General features: G+C 36.8%; 1 protein-coding gene across 1 annotated transcript in view; it reads right to left on the bottom strand.

Annotated features, from left to right (window-relative positions):
* The window catches only part of NEK7 (NIMA related kinase 7), a 153,422-nt gene that overhangs the window by 6,727 nt on the left and 123,254 nt on the right, over positions 1 to 23,441 (bottom strand). Inside the window, exons 8-9 of the mRNA XM_044267546.1 lie at positions 18,685 to 18,779; positions 14,423 to 14,536 (exon numbers count right to left, since the gene is read on the bottom strand). Of these exons, the coding sequence (XP_044123481.1) occupies positions 14,423 to 14,536; positions 18,685 to 18,779 (209 nt within the window). The remainder of the gene's footprint in view (positions 1 to 14,422; positions 14,537 to 18,684; positions 18,780 to 23,441) is intronic.

The raw sequence follows: 23,441 nt of genomic DNA, 5'->3' as shown, positions 1-23,441 counted from the left end.
CTGGCCTCAATTCTTTCTCCCCCAGGTCTTTCTTCCTACTTCACAGAGAAAAATCAACACTGTTAGGCTTAAACTTTCCTCCGTATCTCCACCTACCTTGTCAATATCTGGTCCCTATCATTTCTGTTCTAGCACCAGAAGAATATATTTTTTCTTACTACTCTCAATTCTATCACTGGACTCTCTTTCAAGAGACTATACATTATACACCATCATACAGCAGCACCTGAAATACAGTTGGCTGTGAATGTCTAATGAGTGAATATTCAGTCTCTTATTACTTTTCCGTATTTCCAGCCTCTCCTCATTTGTTGACTGTTTCATCACAGTCTGTAAGTATAGTCAAGTTTGACTTCCTAACCAGTGCCCCATCTAATGTATTTGCTCTATAGCCAAATTTCTTTGGGGTAGGGGGAAAAACCCCTACATCAACTTCCTTAATCTACTTATTTAAGCCAACTATAATCACTTTTTCATCTCCTCCACCCCCCAAGAACATTTCACTGAAATCGCTTTGGCAAAGGTTAGCAGTATTTCCCATTTGCTAAATCTGAAGAACTCTTTCCTGTTTACCTCTTCGTACTGGTACTCGACCTTTCTGCAGAGCCGATGCTTCTGATCCCAGCCTTGTTGGGTGTTGCTCCTCCTCTGGGTCCAACACACCGTACTGGTTCTCCTCTCACTTCTCTGACTTCTCCTTCCTTTCTAGGTTTACCTTCCTCTGGCAACCCCTCTACTGTCAGTGTGTTCCGAGGTTCATTTCTTTCCTCATCTCTTTTATTTTCTCCCTCTACCTTCTTATCCTACCCAACTTTATTTACTCCCCTGGCTTTAATAATCACCAACACAACACGCTGAGGAACACACACACACATATGTATCTTCAGGCCAGACCTCTTCATGGGCTCCATTCACATATCTCCACCCGGCTTCTGAGCATATCTACCTACAAATACCTCATATTAAACATGTCTGGAACTGAGATCTTATTTTTTTTCTCCCCAAACCAGTTCTATCTTGGCAGTGCCTCCCATTTCTCAAGCCAGAAATCTGAAATTCATACAAGACACCTCCTCATACTTCTTCCCCCTGGCACAATGATCATCTACCAAGTCTTACTGCTCCCTGACTGTATTTCTTCTTGCCTTAGGCTCCACTGGTTACACTCAAGGGATAATCTTCCAACTGACAGCTTTACCTCTAGTTTCTTCCAATCTCCCTAGCACTGCTGGTAAACACCAAGCTGACCACAGCTCAATGTTAGGCACTTCAATGGCTCCTCACTGCCCTCTAGAAAGTCTAACCATTGGCATGGTATATTATGGGGTTCTAACATCTGGCTCTTGCTTACCATTCCAGCCTCACATTTAGCCCCTGCCTCGAAATCCCCCCCGCCCTTGCCTGTCATCTACTCATTCTCAGAGCCTTTCATAACAACTCTATACACACACACACACACACACGGGCTGAGGCTTGAACTCACAATCCTGAGATCAAAACTTGAGCTAAACTCCTGGGTATTTACCCCAAAGATAAAGATGTCGTGAAAAGAAGGGCCATCTGTACCCCAATGTTTATAGCAGCAATGGCCACGGTCGCCAAACTATGGAAAGAACCAAGATGCCCTTCAACAGACGAATGGATAAGGAAGATGTGGTCCATATACACTATGGAGTATTATGCCTCCATCAGAAAGGATGAATACCCAACTTTTGTAGCAACATGGATGGGACTGGAAGAGATTATGCTGAGTGAAATAAGTCAAGCAGAGAGAGTCAATTATCATATGGTTTCACTTAATTTGTGGAGCATAACAAATACCATGGAGGACAAGGGGTGTTAGAGAGGAGAAGGGAGTTGGGGTAAATTGGACTATGGACTCTGAAAAACAATCTGAGGGGTTTGAAGTGGCAGGGGTGTGGGAGGTCAGGGTACCAGGTGGTGGGTATTATAGAGGGCACAGCTTGCATGGAGCACTGGGTGTGGTGAAAAAATAATGAATACTGTTTTTCTGAAAATAAATAAATTGAAAAAATTAAAAAAAAAACAAACACCTGAGCTAAGATCATGAGATAGACGCTTCACTGACTGAGCCATATAGGCGCCATCCATATCTTAGTATATTCTATTTGTTTTCCATCATACCCTTCACATACTTTTTTTTTTTTTTGAGGTATGACATTAGCATTATATTATTTTCAGGTGTTTGCACACTTTAATTAAAGCCTTTCTACCACTTCATTTAATATGTCCATTTTATATATTTGTCATATTTTATAATGACATATTTTATATTTATATATTTTATATTGACACATTTTATAATGACATATTTATATTTATATATTTGTCATATTTTATAATGACATATTTTATATGTCCATTAATATGCTCATTTAATCTATCCTTCATTTAATATGTGTTCTCCTATTAAACTGAAAGACCTGGAAGATGGATCTTGTATGAACAGTAAGTGCTCACCAACAGGTTAAGTGAAAGAATGAATGGGTAACTTCTGAGTGAGGGAAAATGGAATGGTTTTGTGGTTGTGGTAACTGAGTGAAAGTCCAAAGCACAAACACAATTTTGACATATAAAATGGTAGAGAAAATTCCAAGCAGAGGTCACGGACTGAACAAAGGTGCTGAGCCGAAGCAAGTGTGAGGTGTGCGAAAGCAGTGGCTAGTACTTCGGCATGCCTGGGGAGCAAGCAACAGGGCTGAAATGATAAACTGAGGCCAAATAAAGTAAAGGTTTAAGGAGTTTACAATCTATTGCTACGAGCAAAGGAAGTCAGTACTTAAGCCAGGAGGCAGAGGTCACTAAAGGTGCACTTCAGGACAATATTTTCTTGGAATAGTCAAAGATAGAGCAAACACAGAGCAATGCCAGCAGAATGCTCAAAGTTGCTCTAAGATTTCAGGCAAGAAATACTGTTCACAGGAAGTTTCCATCAGGGTATGTGAAAGGACATTGTGTCCTCTAACAGAAGTATGTGACAAAGAAGGAAGACTGGCTTTGCAGGGGCAACAGGGACACTAAGTTTTGAAGGTATCACCTGTGAGGTACTCACAGATTGCAACCTGGGTAGAACTGTGAATTCCTGAATTTGGTGTTTAATTCTGTATCTATCTCTAGGTAACTGAATTCTATATATTACATAATTTTTGACTCTACCCATATTAAGATCATGAAGACAGAGGAGACAGCGTTAGTGAAAATTTATTAACCTATCCTGAACATAGTTTTGCATTGTATGGTTCTCTTAAATATTCATGTGTTAATTAGTCTTACTTAATGGTAGGTATCATTCTGGATTTTTTTTTTTAAGATTTTATTTATTTATTTGACAGACAGCGATCCCAAGTAGGTGGATAGGCAGGCAGAAAGAGAGAGAGGAGGAAGCAGGCTCCCTGCTGAGCAGAGAGCCCGATGTAGGGCTCAATCCCATGACCCTGGGATCATGACCTGAGCCGAAGGCAGAAGCTTTAACCCAATGAGCCACCCAGGCTCCCTTGGATCTTTAAAAATCCTAAATTTATATAGCATTTCATATTTCATAAAATCTTCCATATCCTTTTATTTATTTATTTTAAGATTTTATTTATTTGAGAGCGAGCCTAAGTGGGTAAGGAGCAGAGGGAGAAGCAGGTTCCCCACTGAACAGGGAGCCCAGTGTGGGGCTTGATCCTGGGATGAGTTGAAGGCAGACACCCAACTGACTGAGCCGCCCAGGTGCCCCCCATATCTTTTTATTTTTAAAGTGTTGTAATCTCTCATAACAATCGCAATTTACAGAGGGAAACAACCCAAGAGCCAATTAAAAAATTAATGCTGAAACCCAAACTGGAACCAAGTCATTTGATTTTTTAATGCAGACCTTTTCCACTTACCATTGTTGAGAGCTTGCTTACTTTTATCTAATTTGGCCTTTTGGTTTGAGTTCCTCATAATGCCTAATACAGCTCTGCATATATAACGATTTCTCAGTAACACTAACTGGTTGAGTTTCAAAGCATTACCACTAAAGAGGGGTATCACTTAGTCTGAGGTATTATCTAAGTTCCGATCAAGAGAATGCGATACTAGGTATTGACAGGAGATACCAGTTATGTGGTGACCATCACAGAGTAGAGAACGGAACATCTCCGGTACTTTATTCAAATTCTCAGAGGCTGGTCTGACTTCGTCCAATGAACACAGTGGTGAGATGCCTCAGCTTTAATCAATGGTGTCAAAACTGACTTGCCGTTTGTTTCCCCTTAGGCAAATCAGCAGCATGGAATCCACCACTTTCAGCCCTTATCAAAGAATATTTAACGGTGTATTGAATATTGAAAGATCTGAATGTTCAAAGAGTACTGAAAAGTGTGCTACATAGCCCCTATCAAACTCCTCTAAGAGAATGAGAATTTAGGGAAGATCCTGTATCTTTATATATACAAGACTCTGTTCATCTTTATGACTTTGGATAATCTTAGCTCTACCCTTTAATCAAATTGGAACACCAGAAGCTGCATCACAGGAGCACAGTGATTTATCAAAGCTGCCAAATCACCTTTCCAAAGCCATGCTTTAATGCTTGCTTTTGGCTTTTATCAAATACCACATAGGTATTTTCTGTATAGTTGCTACTAAAGACACTGCCTGGTACATTACTCACAGATTCTTCTAGGAGATATTTCTTTCCTTCTTCCTTTCCTTTTTTTTTTTTTTTAATGATTTTATTTATTTATGTGAGAGAGAGAGAGAGATCACAAGCAGGAGAGGGAAAAGCAGGCTACCTGCCAAGCAGAGAGCCTGATGCAGGGCTTGATCCCATGACCAGGGCCGAAGGCAGACACCTAATCAACTGAGCTACCCAGGTGGGCCTTATAGGAGATAATTCTATTATAATTTAGTAGGAGAAAACTCTGTCTTCTCTGAGGTACCAGTATATTTCCTCCTTAAAATCAGAAACAACCCTTTGAGCACTGACAGATAGGAAGCAGTAACTAGATGAACAGCTCAACCATGGCAACTCTGGGGCCAGGAAGCTAGGTGGGCCTACATTCTCTTTTATCCTTGGTTCTGAATTTGTACTTCCATTTCTATTTTAATAACTTGTTAAGTCATGTCTTTTTTTTTTCATTTATTTTAAAGATCTTATTTGAGAGAGAGAGAGCAAGAGAGAGAGAGCACAATGGACGGAGGAGCAGAGGGAGAGGGAGAGGGAGAAGCAGACTCCCTGCTGAACAGAGAGCCTGACATGGGGCTCGATCCCGGGACCCTGGTCTGGGATCATGACCTAAGCCAAAGACAGACATTTAACAGACTGAGCCACCCAGGTGCCCCAAGTCATGTCTTTTACTGTGAGGTACCTCAAATCCTTTTTGATTGTAAGAGAAAATGGGAGATTTACGTAGACCTACATTCTTAACTGGATGCAGTTTTCCTTGATACATATGAGAGAACTACTGGCTGTTCTAAAGATACATTTAAATAGACTCATTAATGTGGTGGAGGAAAAATCAGCTACAATAGTCTTTGGCAATGTAAAGGGGGGAAAATCATAACATAAGACTTACTTTCATGTTACAAATAGCCACAGACTAAGTTTTATGCTTTTAACTTTAATAATTTGGTTTAAAATGACAAATTTTATATGGATCTATGAATGGTCTCTTGTCATATCAGATAACAATTCAAGTTCTATAAATAAGGTCCCATCTCATCCTGTCTTCTTTGAATGTATACAAAAGTACAGTTCCACTTTTCCATGGTAGAGTTATTTGTGCTCCTGATATAATGAATAGAAGTATAAAACTGTCACCTACATATCAGAAACCAGAAACATCAAGAGACAGAATAAAGAGTTTAAAAGTTATTAAGTAGAGCAAGAGGAAAAACTCTTTACCTTTGCCAGTTTCCAAATTTTTAAGTTGTTAAATAACTACCCATAACAGGTTCATTTGGTTACTCATAGTTTCACTTTTTGCAGCCTGTGGACACGTCTAGAAGCCACGTTACTTGGATGGAGAGACTCCATACAACCAGTCATTAGTTTTCCCAGGTTTCCAGTGAAAAACGGGAATACGGTCCCTTGAACATTTTCATGTTCTATATGGTAAGATCTTCATGTTCTATAAGGTAACTCTGCGGCTTTGACTGTATGTATTTCTAGTACCAGAGCTGAGGGAAAACCATTTCCTAAAAGTTGATATTTACTGAGTTCTAATCATGAGTCAGACATGGTTCTATACATTTTTACACGCCTTAATGATTCAGTCTTCCCAACAACTCTTTGGGATAGGCACTACTGTAACGTTTCACAGAGCAGGAACATTCCCAAGGTCATAAAGGCCATAAAGACGACAGCCTGGATTTGAACTCAAGTAGTCCAGCTTCAGAATCTGGGCTTTTACAGTTACTGTGTTACACTGCCTGAGAAAAATCCTAACGTGGTCTGTAGGTAACCTCAAGGCCACCTCTGCACAAAAGTGGGAGACCTTCCAGATGGACAAAGACAGTTCTAGACTATCTGACTCTCAAAAGAATGTTATCTCTAACACTGGCTCATCTAGTTTCTAAATTAATCTGTCTGTCCTCATATTTCATGGACCAACTCTGGTCAAAAAGAAAACCCAGAAATTTTCTCTAGGGCTCTATAAAACTCACAATGAGATGCAGGCCTACTTTATCCATAAGAAATACATTTAAATGATGGCACAAAAATATTAAGATTAGTATTATATGGTCTGAGTGACAATTTTAATGTTATTTCTAATCTGACTCATTTATTAAAGTGACAGTAACTCCTTCCAAACAAATAAAATGTAGCTGAATTTTAACATGGAATGATTTCTTTATGCCCGACTATAAACTTACATAGTGTCTTGATGAATTATAAAAAAAAAAGTCTCTAATCTTTCTATCAGTAAGTCAGACATTAAATAATCAGAATGTGATAATTACCTTAGAGATTTCCCTCAATGTTAGCCTTTACATTTTTTTTTAAAAGTTCCTACAAGCCTCTGGGAGAAAAGAAATTAAAAACCTTTAACATTTATCTAATATTCTGCAAAAATTGTAAGTACTATATTACTAACCATGCTTGAGGAAAACATGATCATACAATAACTTTGCCAGGCTATATATTCCTGCATGCCAGGCTTCAATTTCTAATAGCCTCATTAGGTAACTTACTCAAAAAAAAAATTTTGTGTTCGAATTGAGGGAATTAGCTTTCATTTATCCCTTCAAAATAAAGTCAAACCAGTAGATTTTACAACTTTAATAAAAAATAAATAGAAGTAAAGAAACATTTCATAGTTTATGTTATGTCAAAAAATTTATTTAGCTTGCATTACTTAACACACGTTTGTAAAAACATGTACTTTGGTTTTTTTTTTTTTAATTGTTTTATAAATAGAGGTCAGAATACAAACGCAAAAGCCTTTACAAAATCAGAGAAGGAAAAAAACGGCTTAATTCAGATGCTTATGGGAAATTTAAAAAGCAATACAGAAACATTTAATTGAGAAAAAGCATCTAGGAAAATAAAATGAGTTCTTTATAACATTTCTACAGGATTATGAAATCAGAAGGTCATATGGAAATTAATGAATATATTTGTTTTCAATAAAGTGCAGAAAATACTAATATACTAATATATATTGGTATCTATATTTCCAAAGAAATATCAAAGCATATGGGTTAGTACCAGAAATATTAACAAGAAGAGAGTGTTAACAGCCATTGTTGTCAGGGTGATAACCCAATTACGTATCAAGTTCAGTCACGTACAGGTAATAACAATAGGGCTCTTTGTGCATTATAGCTTTAGGTCACTAACACAATTCTCAATAGAATAATAAAGACGGGTGCTATTGCTACTGTTTCTTTTTCATCCCCATCTTAATCCCTCTGAGACCAATTATATTATATCAGCCTCCCAGATATACCCAATTTCCATCTACCCAAGGACACATTTTAGCACCCCAAAGTGGGTCTAATACATAAAGTACACTATATTTCGGAGCTTTAGATATTTATACAAAATGATTAGGCGTATCCAACTTGTACACCAAAGCATCACTAGTGATTGACTTGGGGGTAGAGGGAAAAGGGAAAAGAAAGCAATCTTACACAGATATAAGGTAATGTAATGTCTATATTTCACAACTGAAGATCATTCCGTGTGTCTTTTGAAAACTGCGAAAGTCTTACAGAAAGTTACATGGTTTTATAGGATCCCACAGGATATGTGAAATATAGGGCACCGTTTTGGATTCGTGTCTTCAAGGAGCAAGTCCCCTGTGCCACTTCAGAAGCACTAGTGAACAAAGGGCCTGCTTAAATATGTTTTTTTAAACAAAAATGGAACCTTCGAAGCTTAAAGATCTAATCTTATATGGCAACTCTAAATAAGGCAGTCAATTGATATTTTAAGTGATGAGACTATCTAACTTAATAAACCCATTTTTAAGAAGGAAAATCAAATATTATTACCAGTATTTGAGATAAACCTCCAATGTTAATCTTAATAAATAATGGCACAGTTACATATTTATTATTATAAACAGTCTCATCTCACTTAGCATTGGATTACATGATTATAAGGATACAGAAATATCGTGAAAACAGATTTAGCTCCAAACATTAATTGTGCCATTTAATGTAACACCTCTCATTTAAATATTCTTGGGATAGTGTAATAGAAGAATCTTCCAGCACCAAATTAAATTAACATTGGTTAATTTCGACTAACAACTCCAGGAAATTTATAAAGTTCTATTAAAATTTGTGAATCTAGTACCTATAAAATGGAACTATTCAGACTGCTCAAATGAATAAAAAAGCTTAATAAACTTAGTTTAACTTCAAAATATGCAAAAATAATCCGTACGTGACACTTTCAGTTCTTCCCTTATATACATAAAGTAGTTCTTTTATGCCTAAAACAAAGGTCAGGTTTTTGTTACCGACTCCAATTTCTTAGTAAGTTTCTTTAAATATATTCTGAATTTATTTGTTTTTAAAAGATTTTATTTTTGAAAGAGAGAGAGAGGGCCAGTGATAAAGAGCATTACGCAGGGGGAGGGGCTGCAGCAGAGGGAACCCAATGTGGGGGTCCATCCCAGGACCCCGAGATTAGGACCTGAACTTAATGACTGAGCAACCCCTGTGCCTCTAGTGCTAGATATTCTCAATTAATGCATGTAAGTAAAGCAGAGGGCTTCACCACTAAACTAGTTCTGGGAAGGTAGAAAGATAGAACAAAACCCTCCGTTCCTGACTTCCATTTCTCTTTAAAAAAGGGGGAGTGGGAGGCTAAGGCAAAAATAAGTTCGTTATTTATGAGGTAAAAGCTTATGAGAGTTCATTCATTCCCATTACTGCTTTGACTAGATGTGACCTTTCAGGCTGATATTTAAGAAGATAATTGTGTACTTGAGAAGCAGTCCCATTCACTGATTTTTAATAAAAACAGATACCTTTCTACCTGTGAGCTGGAGATAAAAAGTGGCAAAACGAACACACTTAATGCACAACAAGAGAAGGATTAAATGATCTGAAAATTGATTACTGGCTCAATAATTCTATTTCCCAAATTACATTTTGGTTTCCCCAGGAATAAAATGAAGATGGCCTACTGAATTAGCGAGTTCTCAAAAATATAATTAGAAGACAACCACAGATACTGTGTCCTACACAAGTTTTTCTTAGTTACGATGAACTTAAAACGACCCCTAAACAGCTAAGTATCTGCCACGGCCATCCAGTCAGACCTACAGGCGCCGCCATGATACCGCTGACTTCACTGAAGAGCTTTTAACCCCCTCACCAGTGCCCGGTAGGTGCTGAATTTCTTTATCACACAAACCATTGTTTTTTCAAATCCTCCGTTTAATTTCTATTTTCTCAAACCAAGATCACCCTATTCTCCCCTACTTATTCCCATTTTTCACTTCCGTCTACAAACCCTTGACTCAACTTTTAGAGCTTCCATCCAAGCTTCTCTGTTCAAACCTAAAATGAAGACACATCTGCTAAAAGCATCACCAAGGTACAGTTCTGTTCAATCTTTCTCATGCCTTCACTATTTAAGTTAGGAATTTTTTTTACAATAAATAAAAAAACATTGAAAGAGACAGAATCTATATTCTGCATGACGTTAATGCTCAGATTTTCAAGAAAGATGTTGGCTGAAAAGAACTCAGTTGCATTCTGTACTTTCTAAATAGTAATCAATATAACTATATATTGTTTTTTTTCTTCAATTTAAGAGTCATGAGATAATTTAGTGAACAGTAAAAATGAATACTTTTTTTTTCAAGATTTTATTTATTTATTTGGCAGAGAGAGAGCACACAAGCAGGGGAATGACAGGCAGAAGGAGAAGCAGGCTCCTGACTGAGGAAGGAGCCCGATGCAGGGTTTGATCCCAGAACTCCGGGATCATGACCTGTGCCAAATGCAGATGCTTAACTGACTGAGCCACCCTGGCGTCCTGAAAATCCATACTTTGGATGACCACTCCTGTGACTCTCAAAGAAATTAAATACTGAAACTGAAGGAAAAAAAAAAAATCCGTTTCTCTTATTTTCCAGTTAATGGACAGTGGGCATTCCAGAAATGACACTGCTTGCTGATAAGAACGGAAAGTCATATAATGGGTAATATCATTAAAATAAAATTATCATAGCTTCTGGCCTGTCTTTTGAGTCATTTTCTACCATTATTGAATGGAGAGATCTTTGGAGAAGTCTCCCTCATTCATTCATTTGTCAAACAATTGGTGCACTTATATATTTTTTCATTTATTGCTTTAATTTCACTCTTTCCCTTCCTCGTTCCCTCAATCACTGAAACTTTTTAATCTGCCAGGCCCTAGAGAGACACACATTACAAAGCAGTTACTGTTCCTCAGCAGGAGCTAGACAGGGGTGAGGGGGTGTGTGTGCGCGTGCGTGTGTGTGTGTGCTCACGCGCAAAGAAACAAGTGTCAGGCAGCCTACTGCCCAAGCGGGGGTGGGAGTGCGGATATGGGGAGAGAAGAAAAGGAAGCAAGATAACTTCATGCAGAAAATGATGCCCAAATTTTTCTTCGAAGAGAGAAGTTTGCCTGGTAAAGAACAGGGGAAGGGATGTTTCAGAAAGAGTAAACAGCATCCACAAAATCATGGAAATTCATGGAACTTTCAGTAGAACCTACACTGGTAGAGTGGGGGAAAGAAGAGGGTCTCCTGTGATCCGGAAGTCTGGAGAGATAAGCTTGGGTCAGATGACAAGGGGCCTTTTGAGTCATAATTCCTTGTACCCAGTAAATATTCAATAAATGTTGGCTTCACAGATGTTAATTTCACAATCACTAATGATACCAACTTCAATTAAACTTAAGAGATATCTAAGAGAAAAAAAAAACCTATCTTTTCAATTCAAGATTTTTAGGGTTAAGTATAGTAGTTTCCCACTGATATATGGATGAGATCATTACTGGAAAAAAAAAGAATACTGAACACCAAAAGATAGTCATAAACAAAACTATTTTACTAAGCTACAAAACATACATATCCGAATATCATTCACGTATAGCTGACATATTTCAATCTAGAATCTTAACCACTTTTAGATAATAATAATAACAGCATAATTCAAAAAAGACCTGACATATAGGCTTATTTTTCCAAAGGACACTATTTCTTATTTTTGGTGTGTAATGCTTAAGTGTATCTATTTTTTTTTTAGGATAAAAGAAATTAAAAAAAAAAACAAAACTCCCAGCTTTTAAACTCTGAGTTCTTCTAATTGGAATGACTACACCTAGAAATAAATCTTACAGAGTTCCTTATTCCTACTGATCAAGGCTGGTTGGGGGCACAGCCAATATTTGCATGAAATGTTCCCTTCAAAACCTCTTTGGGAAACAGCCTTAAAAATGTAACAGTAGCTAACTCAATCTGATAAGCTTTCAAATAGATATTTAGTGGTATATTAATTTGCTTAATTTTTTTCTTTCTTCAAACAGTTACAGAGGCTGCTACCATTTCAGCTGTAAAATGGACACTTAGTGAAAGTTCACTGTTTAAAAACTTTATACTCCACTTTTCATTGTTTCCTATCTTCTGGCATGCTAAAAAATTAAATGGCCATTTGAACATGGGAAAGATGGTAAAAGCTTACTATATAAGGGAATATTTAAGATATCCTTAATGTATGGCAGCATCAAATCTGTCCAGGTTTTTTGCTGCCATAAATTCTGAATAATTATCTTATAAACAGAGTTCCTGCTTAAGGAGAGAAAATATTTATTAGCACATCTGCATTTCAAAGCTCTTGTTCTGAGAACTTCTCTACATAACCGAACAGACTAAAGTAACGTAATTAGTCTGTATGTTTCATACCTCATTTCTGTCGTAAGAATTAGCTTCCATGTTTACCTAGTTTTATAGCTTCCTAGTTGCCCACAGCACAAGGACAGATTTTTACCCACATGAGGCGCTGCATGTCCTGTCTTTTCTGGAGAGTACGCCATAGAACGTGTTTTGCTTTGTATCTCTTTTCGAAACTGGTAACTCTACAGAGTGGAGTAAAAAGTGGAATCTTATTTTCCTCTCCCAACTCTAAGACCTTCTTCTATCTGGGCCAGACTTTGATATTTGCCCCTTGGCTGAGAAGCTGCATATCCAGCTTCACACTTAGCGGCAGTAAAGTAGCCCTGCAGGCAGGCCGACTTCAACGGACCACTAGTGGTATCATCATTAAAATCCTGCTGAAGGTCACCATGGTAACCGCCTGCTGAGGCTTCACTGCTGCACTCGGCATCTCCTAATCAGCTACCATGTGAAATGCAAATTCAGACAGTCTGAAAATTAGTCAAGAAGAATAGCGGATGAGGATGCAGATATGTGAAATATTCATGCGCTTCATGGAAAAAAGAAGACAGCATGAATGACACAACAAAGAGCGGCCCCTGACATTCTTGCCATCATTTTGCATTATTGTTCACACCCTACTGTATTTCCAGGCCTGGAGTTCTGAAGTTGGTTTTGTGAAATGCCGTATTTATATTCTATACCCAAAATAGTAATTAAAAATGGCTAACATAACAGCATTAACATCAAATAGAGATAATACTTCTAAATTATCGTCACTGCCTTATATAAGTTTATTTTAATTACCTGGATACAAAGGCTATGAAACAAACAACAACAACAAAAACCCAGGCATCATTGATTATTAGTATCAAAACCATGGGGGAAAAAAGGTACTTAGAGCATTCGAGGGCCTCAAGTGCTTGACGTATGGTAAAAATTCTTTAGAGATATTTATTATTCAAGTTACACGGACTCAATTTTTCTTATATAAAACTCAAACTGATTGCTATTCATTGCAAGATAGAAAGAATGACAAGACTACCTAATAAGTGAATGTTATAATTGTTTTATATTTTTCCTTTGCTCCTTGCCACCTCCCTTGGGCAAAAAATCTGTTGCTCATGAGAGGGTGAGATGTCCTAACTCAAGACAGTGTTTTCTCTGGGTAGATTCCCCTGTAAGCTTTCCAGAAAGAGTTATGTGAACACATTTAGTTAACCCAAGATACTGCTGCTCTGCCCATCTCCTCCTTAAATACTGGCAAAATCACTAGGTACTAGGCTAAAATGGGAGATGTTTTGTTCAGTGAAAAACTGTATGTTGGCTTGAGCCAAAACAACTCATTTCAAAGGGTTACCAAAGCAAGTAGGGATTCAGACTCAGAGTCTCATATGGCAGAGTCTTCTAAAATTTTCAGTCCCATCCAGTACACCTGTTCACGTGTCTGCTAATGATAACCTCAGCACATTTCCTACAGGAATCTGACTGCAGCAGGGAGGTGGTGACAGGACGGGCACGGTCAAGGGGGGCAGGGCAAAGCTGAAAGAACAAGGCGGACAGACACACCGTTAAGAGATGGATGTTTCACATTTGGGAAAACACAGATGAGAGGGAAGGTATAATATAATAAGCAGAAAGTTACAATGGTTGCTCTGAGGCTGTGAGAATGAGGAGTGGTCTTATGAAGAAGGGCACCAGACACGCTGGTCAACCTGAGCTGGGGTCTGAGCATGCACTCTGCCCTTCGCCACGTTCGGAAGGCTGCAGACCAGCTCTCCTCCTCACACCTAGGAAGTGACCAGTTTCCCACCGCACGCTGTGCTGTGCTGCACCCCACGCAGGAGCTGCAGAGCCAACTCTTTAAACAGTAAGTCTCCAAGAGAAGGAAAACAGAATGGAAAGTGCTATTTCTGCTACCATATTCGTCATTTGTGTTGCTGGACAGGAAATAACAAAAACAAAAACAAAAAAAACCAAAACAACAACAACAAAAAACTCTTCATAAAATGCTAACATTAGCAAAATGAACAACAGACAAACACATGGACTGAAAAATGACTTACTTCTTCTGAATAGTGATCTGAAGGAAGGGGTGGGTAGTCACACTGTTCTATCTTCTTACACAGCGAGTACAAATTCATTTTGTCACCATAGAAAGGACTCTGCAACGCAGCCATCTGTAAAATGCTCCCAATGAAACTGATATAGTTACATGCTAACTTTTAAAGGTGATTTTATCAAGTATATTAGACTCAGGTAGAAAATAATTACAAAGACTTTAAGTAAAGTTATCTTGGCATTTTGATTTTTAGGAATATTCTGAGAAGTATTTAGTAAGTTCTAAAAATCTTACTTTAATTTGGGGGCTTTTTGGGTCAATATTTAAAATACCGTAAAAGGGAGAAATGGTGAGCACATACTTACATATGCATCTACATACATATATGACATAAACTAATACTAAGAAAAAGAGCATACAGTAACTTAAAACTGTTTGTAAATACACCGTCATAAAAACAAGTAATGTATCTCATGACTAAACAGACATCGGTGGTACGTATCAACCATTCAATAGTTAAAATATCACTAAAATGAAACAGAAATTAAAATGAATTATAATCTAAGCAACAGTTTAGAGAGTAGAATGTATAGCATTTTATACATGACAGTTTCTGTAGGAAAGGGTTATTTTGAGAGGGAAAAAAAAGTCTTCTCAATCTGAATGTTATAACTGACTCTCAAGTGGTTTACAATGAACTAGAACTTCTTTTCTTTTGATAATGTCTCAAAAACACTAAATATGTTCAAAAGCTCTCTGAGTCACAGCCGCTGCTTTGAGGCATCTGAATGAGATTTCTATGCAGGGAAAAAAAAAAAAGACTCAAAAATGATCAACTTTAAAAAAGACATTATTGAATTTAAATTTATTTTAAGACAAGGTTCTAACTTGACATTTAAAGTGCAAGCAAGTACTGTGGTAAGCAGGGTTACAAACTAAAAAATTCAATTTAAAATGTTCGCATCCTGTTCAAAACCTTCTAAATCTTTGAACCGCAGCAGCGAGAATACAACACGGAGTGCGAGGCTGCCCCAAAGTCAGTCACCCTTTTCTACATGTGCTAATAAGTTTGATTTTGGAAGGACAATGTGTACATTCCCCAGACAGGCAGAGTGTGTGTGAAACACGCTAGTCCATGCTGCGCTACTCAGTGAGCGTCAGTGGGGACAGGACAAGCTGAAAATGGCTCTCATCTGTCTCCTGGTGCTCCAGGCAGAGCTTTAACTCCTTCAGAGCCTTAAACGAGGAGGGGAGGACACTGGAAATCAAACCTGCAAAGGAGCCTGATGTAGTTTTACTTAGCCTGCATTTTATATGAAACCTACATAAACCTGTATGAAACCACCTCAGGAAAGGCTGTTCCACACGAGGGGAGAAAAGTAAAAAGAATATAAATGGCCCTAAACATGTAAAACCCTCCATCTGAGAGGAAATTTCTAGAAGAGGAGCTATCAGTAATAACATGTGTTTGTTTTGTTCTGTTTTAAAATGCAAGGACACTTGATGACAGAGTATTATAAGGGCACCTTAAAAAATACACTGTATAAATAAACTACAGTCTTTCCATGTTTGCAAAAACCCTATGTAAATGTACATATATTCATTATCATATGCTAGGAGTTCATTACAGTACTTTTGTCTCAATACTGCAGAGTGTTAAAAAAAAAAAAAAAAAACTGAATGTCCCCTAAGGAGTTAAAACAGGAATAGTATATTTTCATGCATCTCCTGCTTTGACAGATGAAAAATGTCAACTGTCCTGTTTTTATTTTCAAGCTTTTGCACTATTCATCTGGTTCATTAGTGCATCTCGATGCTGCCCCTGACAGCTGCTCGCCCTCTCCTCCCAGCAGCTGAATTTTTCAGGCTAATTTGATCCTCCACACTGAGACGATCGCTAGAATGATTGACTTGCTCCCTGACCTCCAGGGTCTGACTTTCCTGATTAGTATTCTGGGGGTGTCGGAGGGACGAAAGCCCACTGTCTGTCTTCGGGGCTGGTGGCAGCTCTCTTTTTTTTTGAACTGTAAGCCACCAACCTACAACCCTGTAAGGATGCAATTGCTGCGCTGAACAATAAAGGAAATGTGTAAAACCTACTTTTCCATGTAAAGGTCCGTGTAGCAAAAGCACAGCATCTTGATTTTAATTAGTAAAGTCTACTTTGTTGCATATCAATTAAAACTGTACTGCTAGTTTTTTTTTTTTTTTGAGGTTTCAGGAATATTTGAAAGTCTAATTTTCTGAGTTTAAAATACATTTTCAAAAAAGCTTCCTACTCCTTCATTGTGAATAGTAAATTCTTAGAGGGATATAATATAAAATGTCCATGAGAGGTTGTGGCCAATTTTTTAAGGCTAAGTTCCTGGGTATTTCTATTAACATTATATTGAAACATAACTGGAAGGAGACAGAATATAAAGGTAAATGAAATCTTTAGAAAAATTTTAGTTCTTCCACATGACCTGCATAGAGGAACTGAGAAAATTCACTGAGATGAAAACCAACGTTTATCATGATAAATACTTTTAACTCAAAATCATCCACAACACATAAAACTCACAGCTATAGGAGTATCCAAAGAAATAATTTCTATTTTGGTGACCATTTTAAATACACATAAAAGTGGGACACTGCCTCTCAAAGGCATATTCAGAATGTGAAGAATTATTTCAGTTTTGACATAAGAATCCAGTGGCCCTAAAAGAATTTGCAAACTTCTCAAAAAGCATTACCTTAATTGAACTTTTTCTTTTTCATTGCTAAATTTCATCTTGTTAGCGCAAACCAATTTGTTGTTTACTTTCAGGTGTTTAAAAAGGAAATGCCACTTTGATAATATTAGACTATGGCCTGAGGAACCTAATGTTACAATAATAAATATAAAATATTTTAAAATGTACGAAGTGACTTTAAACATTACAGTAATTTAATATAATCAAACCAATTCTTTTCAGCATTATATCTATATCTATATATTATATCAATATATATATCACTATATAATATAGTGAGCATAGTCTCTTTTCATCTCATGTGCATACCTAAACATGTTTTGTCATATCACTAATTCATAATTTTTCATTACAAAATTGTCCTAGGAATGTTACTAAAGAACATTTAAAAATCTGTTCTTTTAAAGTGGTAATTAGTTACTTAACTAGGAAGAACAAAACAAATAATCTCAGGTTCCTTAAAGGAATTTGAATCTGTAAGCTATAATAATTAAAGATCATGATACACATTAAAAAATAAACCTTCTAATGCTCTACTTCCAAATAATGTTTGGGCAATTAAAATAGATGATCTCATGATATATTTCATTTAAGTCAGGAGGACAGGAAATACAAAATATAGAGTACGAAATACATGGTTTCCATCTATCCACTTTGGACTTCTATTGTATACATTAAAACATGAAAATGATACCCTGTATTATTTTCCTTCATTTTATTTTATTAGTTACTCAGATGTAGACTAACCTTTATTAGCAGCTCTGACTTAAAGCCTGAAATTACTAGGAAAATGACCATTTGATTAAAAAATAGATTTACATAAGTCAGTAGAGTCTTGAGAGCTTTTTGATACCATTACTCTGTAACATGGATGTAAAATGTGCTTTTACATAATAGGCTTTTTTTCTACCCATCCAAATTACTGGGTTGAAATATGTGTTAGAGGATATACCTAGATGGTTCCATTTTCCTTTGACAAATTATGACCAGTAGAACAGGAGAGAGAGAGACTATTTCACTAAGCTTTACCAATGCAACTGTTACTCATGGAAATCAAACAAAGTGGCAACATAGAAAAATTATCTTTTTGCCTACTATCCTTAAAGCTAAATTATTCTAAGTAAGAGCAAAAGAAATATTGGAAAAGATATTTACCATTTACCACGCTTTCATGTTTTAAATCCATTCCATACCTCTCCTGCTATGCATGGATAAGCAAGTTATTTTACAGATGTTCAAATGTACATTTTTATAAATAAGATATGCAGGGAAACATTGTATTAACATTAGGAACATTTTTAAAATAAAATTCTCCCTAAAACTTAAAAATATTTAGAGGAGGCAAATGTGCAGGAATGTATAGTTTCCATTATAAAAGCAGCTACTAAGTCAATGGATTAACCCTTCCTAATTAAAAAGCTAATTCTTAAACACCATCCAGAAAAAAATAAGTGTATACTATAAGGACAGAGGAAATCTGTAACAGTAACTAAAAATACATCAATATGTGAACTTTATCAACATTACCTACCTCATACAGTAGACAGCCAAGAGACCAGATGTCAGATTTGAAGTTGTATCCATTTTCATGTATTCTCTCTGGAGACATGTAGTAAGGAGTGCCCACTGCAAAAAAACAAACCAAACCAAACAAGAGGAATATAAAAATGAAGATGCAGCTGTGGTAAGAAATTCTACACGCACTATTCTGGATTAAAATATGTCACCAAAAATCACTCATCAGAATCAGGAAATTGTTTCTGCGAATACTTAAAACTATTTAATTCCCTCTGCTCCCTGACCCTTAAGCAGCACATCGACATCCACCCTATATTAAAAAGGGTGTGGTGAGTTAAACTTTTGATCGATTCAGGGAAAATCTAGGGAGCTTAACTAAAGGAAAAATGAGGAATTCTAACAAGAAAATACTCTTAAGCAATTCACATTGGCTTCATTTCTTTATTTTGAAAAAAATATGGCTTGCATATCCCAAACAATTAAGCATAATCATATAAACATTTACTTAAATACAAACATTAATTTATAACAATTCAGTAGTGTGTATAAATAAATCTTGCTCATTAACTTTTAATAGAAACATTCCTTAGAATATAGCTGTTGCTTTTAAAATTACAAGTGATATAATCACTCACCTTCAGTACTCTACTTACTACCATTTTAAAAAGGAACAACAGACTTTTGTACACCAAAGGATTATATAATAACATATGTGCAAGTTCACTGACACCTCTGGAAAATTGTCTGGGTTATCATTACTGAGACTTTTTCTTAAAGACAAGATACTCCAGATAATTTTTATTTTTGTTTCTTTTGAGGTGCTTATACTTGTTTCCTTTTTTTATGGCCATTTTAGAAAAGGATAACATAATAAATGATAATGTAATAAACTAATACTTATTAAGCATTTAAAATAGGCAAAGCATGTATGTCATAGTTTGAAGGGTAAAAACACTTAGGTGACTTTTAAAGTGAGTATTTTCAATTTCTAATTTAGATGGCTATTTCAACACCATTAGCCTAGGGCTTTTTGCCAAACACAGAGTCCAGGTTTGAGAACAATATTTTGGAATTTTACTTGCTTGAGGCAAAACCTCCCCAAAATATGCTGCTACTCACGGAGAGAAGGGCATTCTCCTTTTTCTATTAATTTTCAAGAACTCCCCAGATATTTAGGGTAAATCTTAATGAGACTATAACTCCCAGTACTGAACAGGGAACAGGAAGAGTCACACCAATATCAAAGCATTTTCCTCAAAGGCAGGAGTCAGTTTTCCAAAAGAATAAGGTTGTAACCTAATAGTTGTGTGTGGAAACTACACTGCACTAAAGCTGAAATCATCACCAACCGTGTATTTGCAAGAAATCCTACCTAATACTGGAATCCATTTTTACTAATAAGGGGGATAGTCCTAGTCAGAATAGACAAAAGGGAAGTATTTATGGAAGTGAAGAAATGAAGACAGGTACACAGGAGGATAAAATAAATTTAAATAAAATATGAACTATTCACACAGGCAATTAGTAAAACAAACCTTAAGAAATAAATTATCTCAGTGTAGCATCTACTCTGAAGACAGGTAAATCTGCCAATCTCTATCGGGGTCAAAAAAGCCAAGAAACTTTCAGAAATAGCTAGAGTTTTAAACCATCTGAACTGTTACCAGGTAAAATAAATACAAGCTCTCTAGCTTTGGGAGTTCCAACCCCTTTCCCTTATCGTTTGCATTTGCGACACCGATTACCAGAGGTATTTACACCCTTTCTCCATTTAAGGAAGGGTGGTGGGTCCAGCTGGAATAATCAGGGGCTGTGCACAGGCTCCTGGTTTCAGGACATAAAGCAAGTGACTGGCAGTGAGGAATGTGCAGAGAGAGGCTTCACGGAATCCACAGGGGGCATCTGAAAACACTGAGGCTTGAAGGTTCAGAGTTTACCAAAAGCAAAGGTAATTTTAACCAGTAGCTCTGGGAAACCTGCTGATACATTAGGGGTTTGATATGAGTGTGAAAGATTGATGATAGGGAAAAAGAGGAACAAATGCTAGCATTTTACAGAGATTAGCCCCCACATAACACCTTAACTGCAACACAACTGAACTCACAGACGACCCGCGAGCGAATGGAAGCAGAGGAAAAGAATGATCAGGAATTCCACTCAACTAAACTTAGCATGTAAAAAATTTTCATGTGAAAAAAAGCCTTTTCTGGGGAGCTGCTGGAGGTCATTCTAAAAAATGACATATCAGGTTGACACTGACACTGTAAACTTAGACACTGATTGTTCTTCATTTTGTAAACAGCAAACTTCCTTATGCTGAATATGCACATTTCATTTTAATATTTAAATTATATGGATCTCGAAGAGATATAAAAATGTAAATCTAAGAATGCCACTCACCTTTATGACTGACACATTTCCAAAAGAGTCATTATGTAGGAAGAAGAGAAAGTTTGGATCCTGCCCTACAATTATTCATCGTGTTGATTCCTAATTAGTGGCTGAGCACGGCCGAAGAGGGAGTTTCCACTTGCTCCCTCTTACGTGATCCCTAAAGTGCGCCTCCGTTGTGGACAAGGGCTTTCCTGCTGATGGACACGGGGCAGAGAGGTTGAGCCCCGTCAAACCAACAGACCCATCCTTCCTCTCTACCTAGCAGAGAGGTCGAAAGTTTAAATTGCTCAGGAAAACCTGAAATACATTTAAATGCAGGGATAGGTCTTCCACATTTCAAACTTAAGGGATGCACAACTATTTCCTAAAAGCCTTTTTAAAAAATCCGTGACAGCCATGTCTATTATTTCTATTGCCTCAAGAATGTTGTGACTTCTTCTAACAGCTGTGCAAGGAAAGGGAAAGTTGTAGAGTGATATGATTACACAGTAAACGATCATGCAAATTGCTATGTACTGGGGGGCATGGAGAGGCAGGTTGCGTAATTTCACTGATCTTTTGAGAATTTATGGCTGTAGCTAAAATGAGAATGTATTTTACTAGAGCACGGACTTATGCCATTTGAACCTCCTGGTATGCATGAAAGTAAGAAATGGATGATAACATCATAAAAAAAAAAAAAAACAGAGAAAGGTTGATTTTAGGGAAAAATTGCTAACATCTGAAAATGCTCTGACTTTTCTTTAAAATATATGAAATCATTCCAAAGTAAATAGATTTTAATTCCATTAATTGACTTACTCTTAGTTAAATGAGCAAAGTTTCATATTTTGTATACTCTGTTAACAATACCTACATTCTAAAATTTATCCTGAGCAAAAGACTGATTTTCAGAAGTTCTACATTATGTTTAAGAGAGTCAAAAAAATTTTGCTAACATGCTGTCATGGAATATATGACTAAATTAATTAATAACTTCCCTTTTATCAAAACAAGTCATATGCAGAATTTTTTCAACATTTAGTAGCACAATTTCTGCAAAGACTTGAATTGAGAAAAACAATAGCACTACGGAGGCATCTGCTTATATGGTTAGAGTTGGCTGCTATTTTGTTTTGTTTTGTTTTGTTTGTTTTAAACAAGGAAGGCAGGGCAAAACCAGCGAAAGGTCAGGAACTCCATTTCACATCGTACCTCACTAACTAGCTAGGGCCACTTAACTTCTCTTTTTGTTCACTTTCTTCACCTCTAAGATGCAGGGATGAGAAAGAGGAGATGGTTTCTGAAACAATTTTGCTCTAAATTCTGCAGGACTCACAAAAACCCTACAAAAAATCCATATGGAAAATGAAATGGAAAAAAGCAATATACTCTTTTTTTTAACTATTAAAAAGGAGAGCTGTGCAAAGTGTTTTAAATCAGACAGTACAAATAAGCAAATGCAGTTTAGAAATGTTGCTTTTTTCTCTTAGAATTAAAGCAAACTACAGAAAGGAAACTACCTGTCTTGTTGGGAACATTAAAAGGACAAGAGATATCTTATACCTTGGTTTGATTTTAAAAAATAGATACACATAACTTCAGGGAATAAGAATTAATTTCCATTCTCTCCTTCATACTCTTAAGTCAGCCCAGAAGTCATGTTGGCAGACTTGAAGGAGGGAAGCCCAGTGTATTTAATTGTAAAGAGTATCATCTAAGGTTAATACAGAATGGCTGGGCAGTAAAGTAGTATTTTTTCTGCACAAGACAAATCTAAAATAAAATTTGTCATCTTTTAAGTGCCCCTGATGACATGAAGAGCTTTAATAATGCAGAGGGAGGAAAAACCCAGGAAACTGTATTGTTACTGTTACTCTGCTCTGGGCACTGGGTTAAATGCATTCCACGTATTATTTGGCTGAACTTTGAATAAATGTTTAGCAGGTCCCTACTACAGGGCACACGCTGTTCTAGGCGCTGGGGAGACAGAAGTGAACGGATTAAGTCCTGACCTTATGGGGCTCATGCGCTAGTGAGAAGAGGACTATTATGAAGTAGCTTCAGAAGATGTTACTACTGTTACCTCGTTTTAGAGAAGAGGCTTTGGGAGATCAGCTCATTTGTAAAAGATCACAAAATGGGTAAGTTGTGGACCTGGAATTCAAACCACGTAGTTTCTATCCCATGCATTTAAACAGACGGTTATTCCATTAAAACTGACCACTGTGAAATATAACTAAATGATAACAACAATAACGAAACCCTGTATCCTTCTCCTTCCACATTAAGACACAGTGAAACCTTCTACAAGTTAGGATGTACATACAAAAAGCCAGGAATAAGGGTCTGGGTTCAATGGGTTACACGTGGTAATTATACTACTTTGTAGCTACT

The sequence above is a fragment of the Neovison vison genome, chromosome 10 (assembly GCF_020171115.1).
Source record: "Neovison vison isolate M4711 chromosome 10, ASM_NN_V1, whole genome shotgun sequence".
NCBI lineage: Eukaryota > Metazoa > Chordata > Mammalia > Carnivora > Mustelidae > Neogale > Neogale vison.
This window is presented reverse-complemented; position numbering and strand designations above follow the sequence as displayed.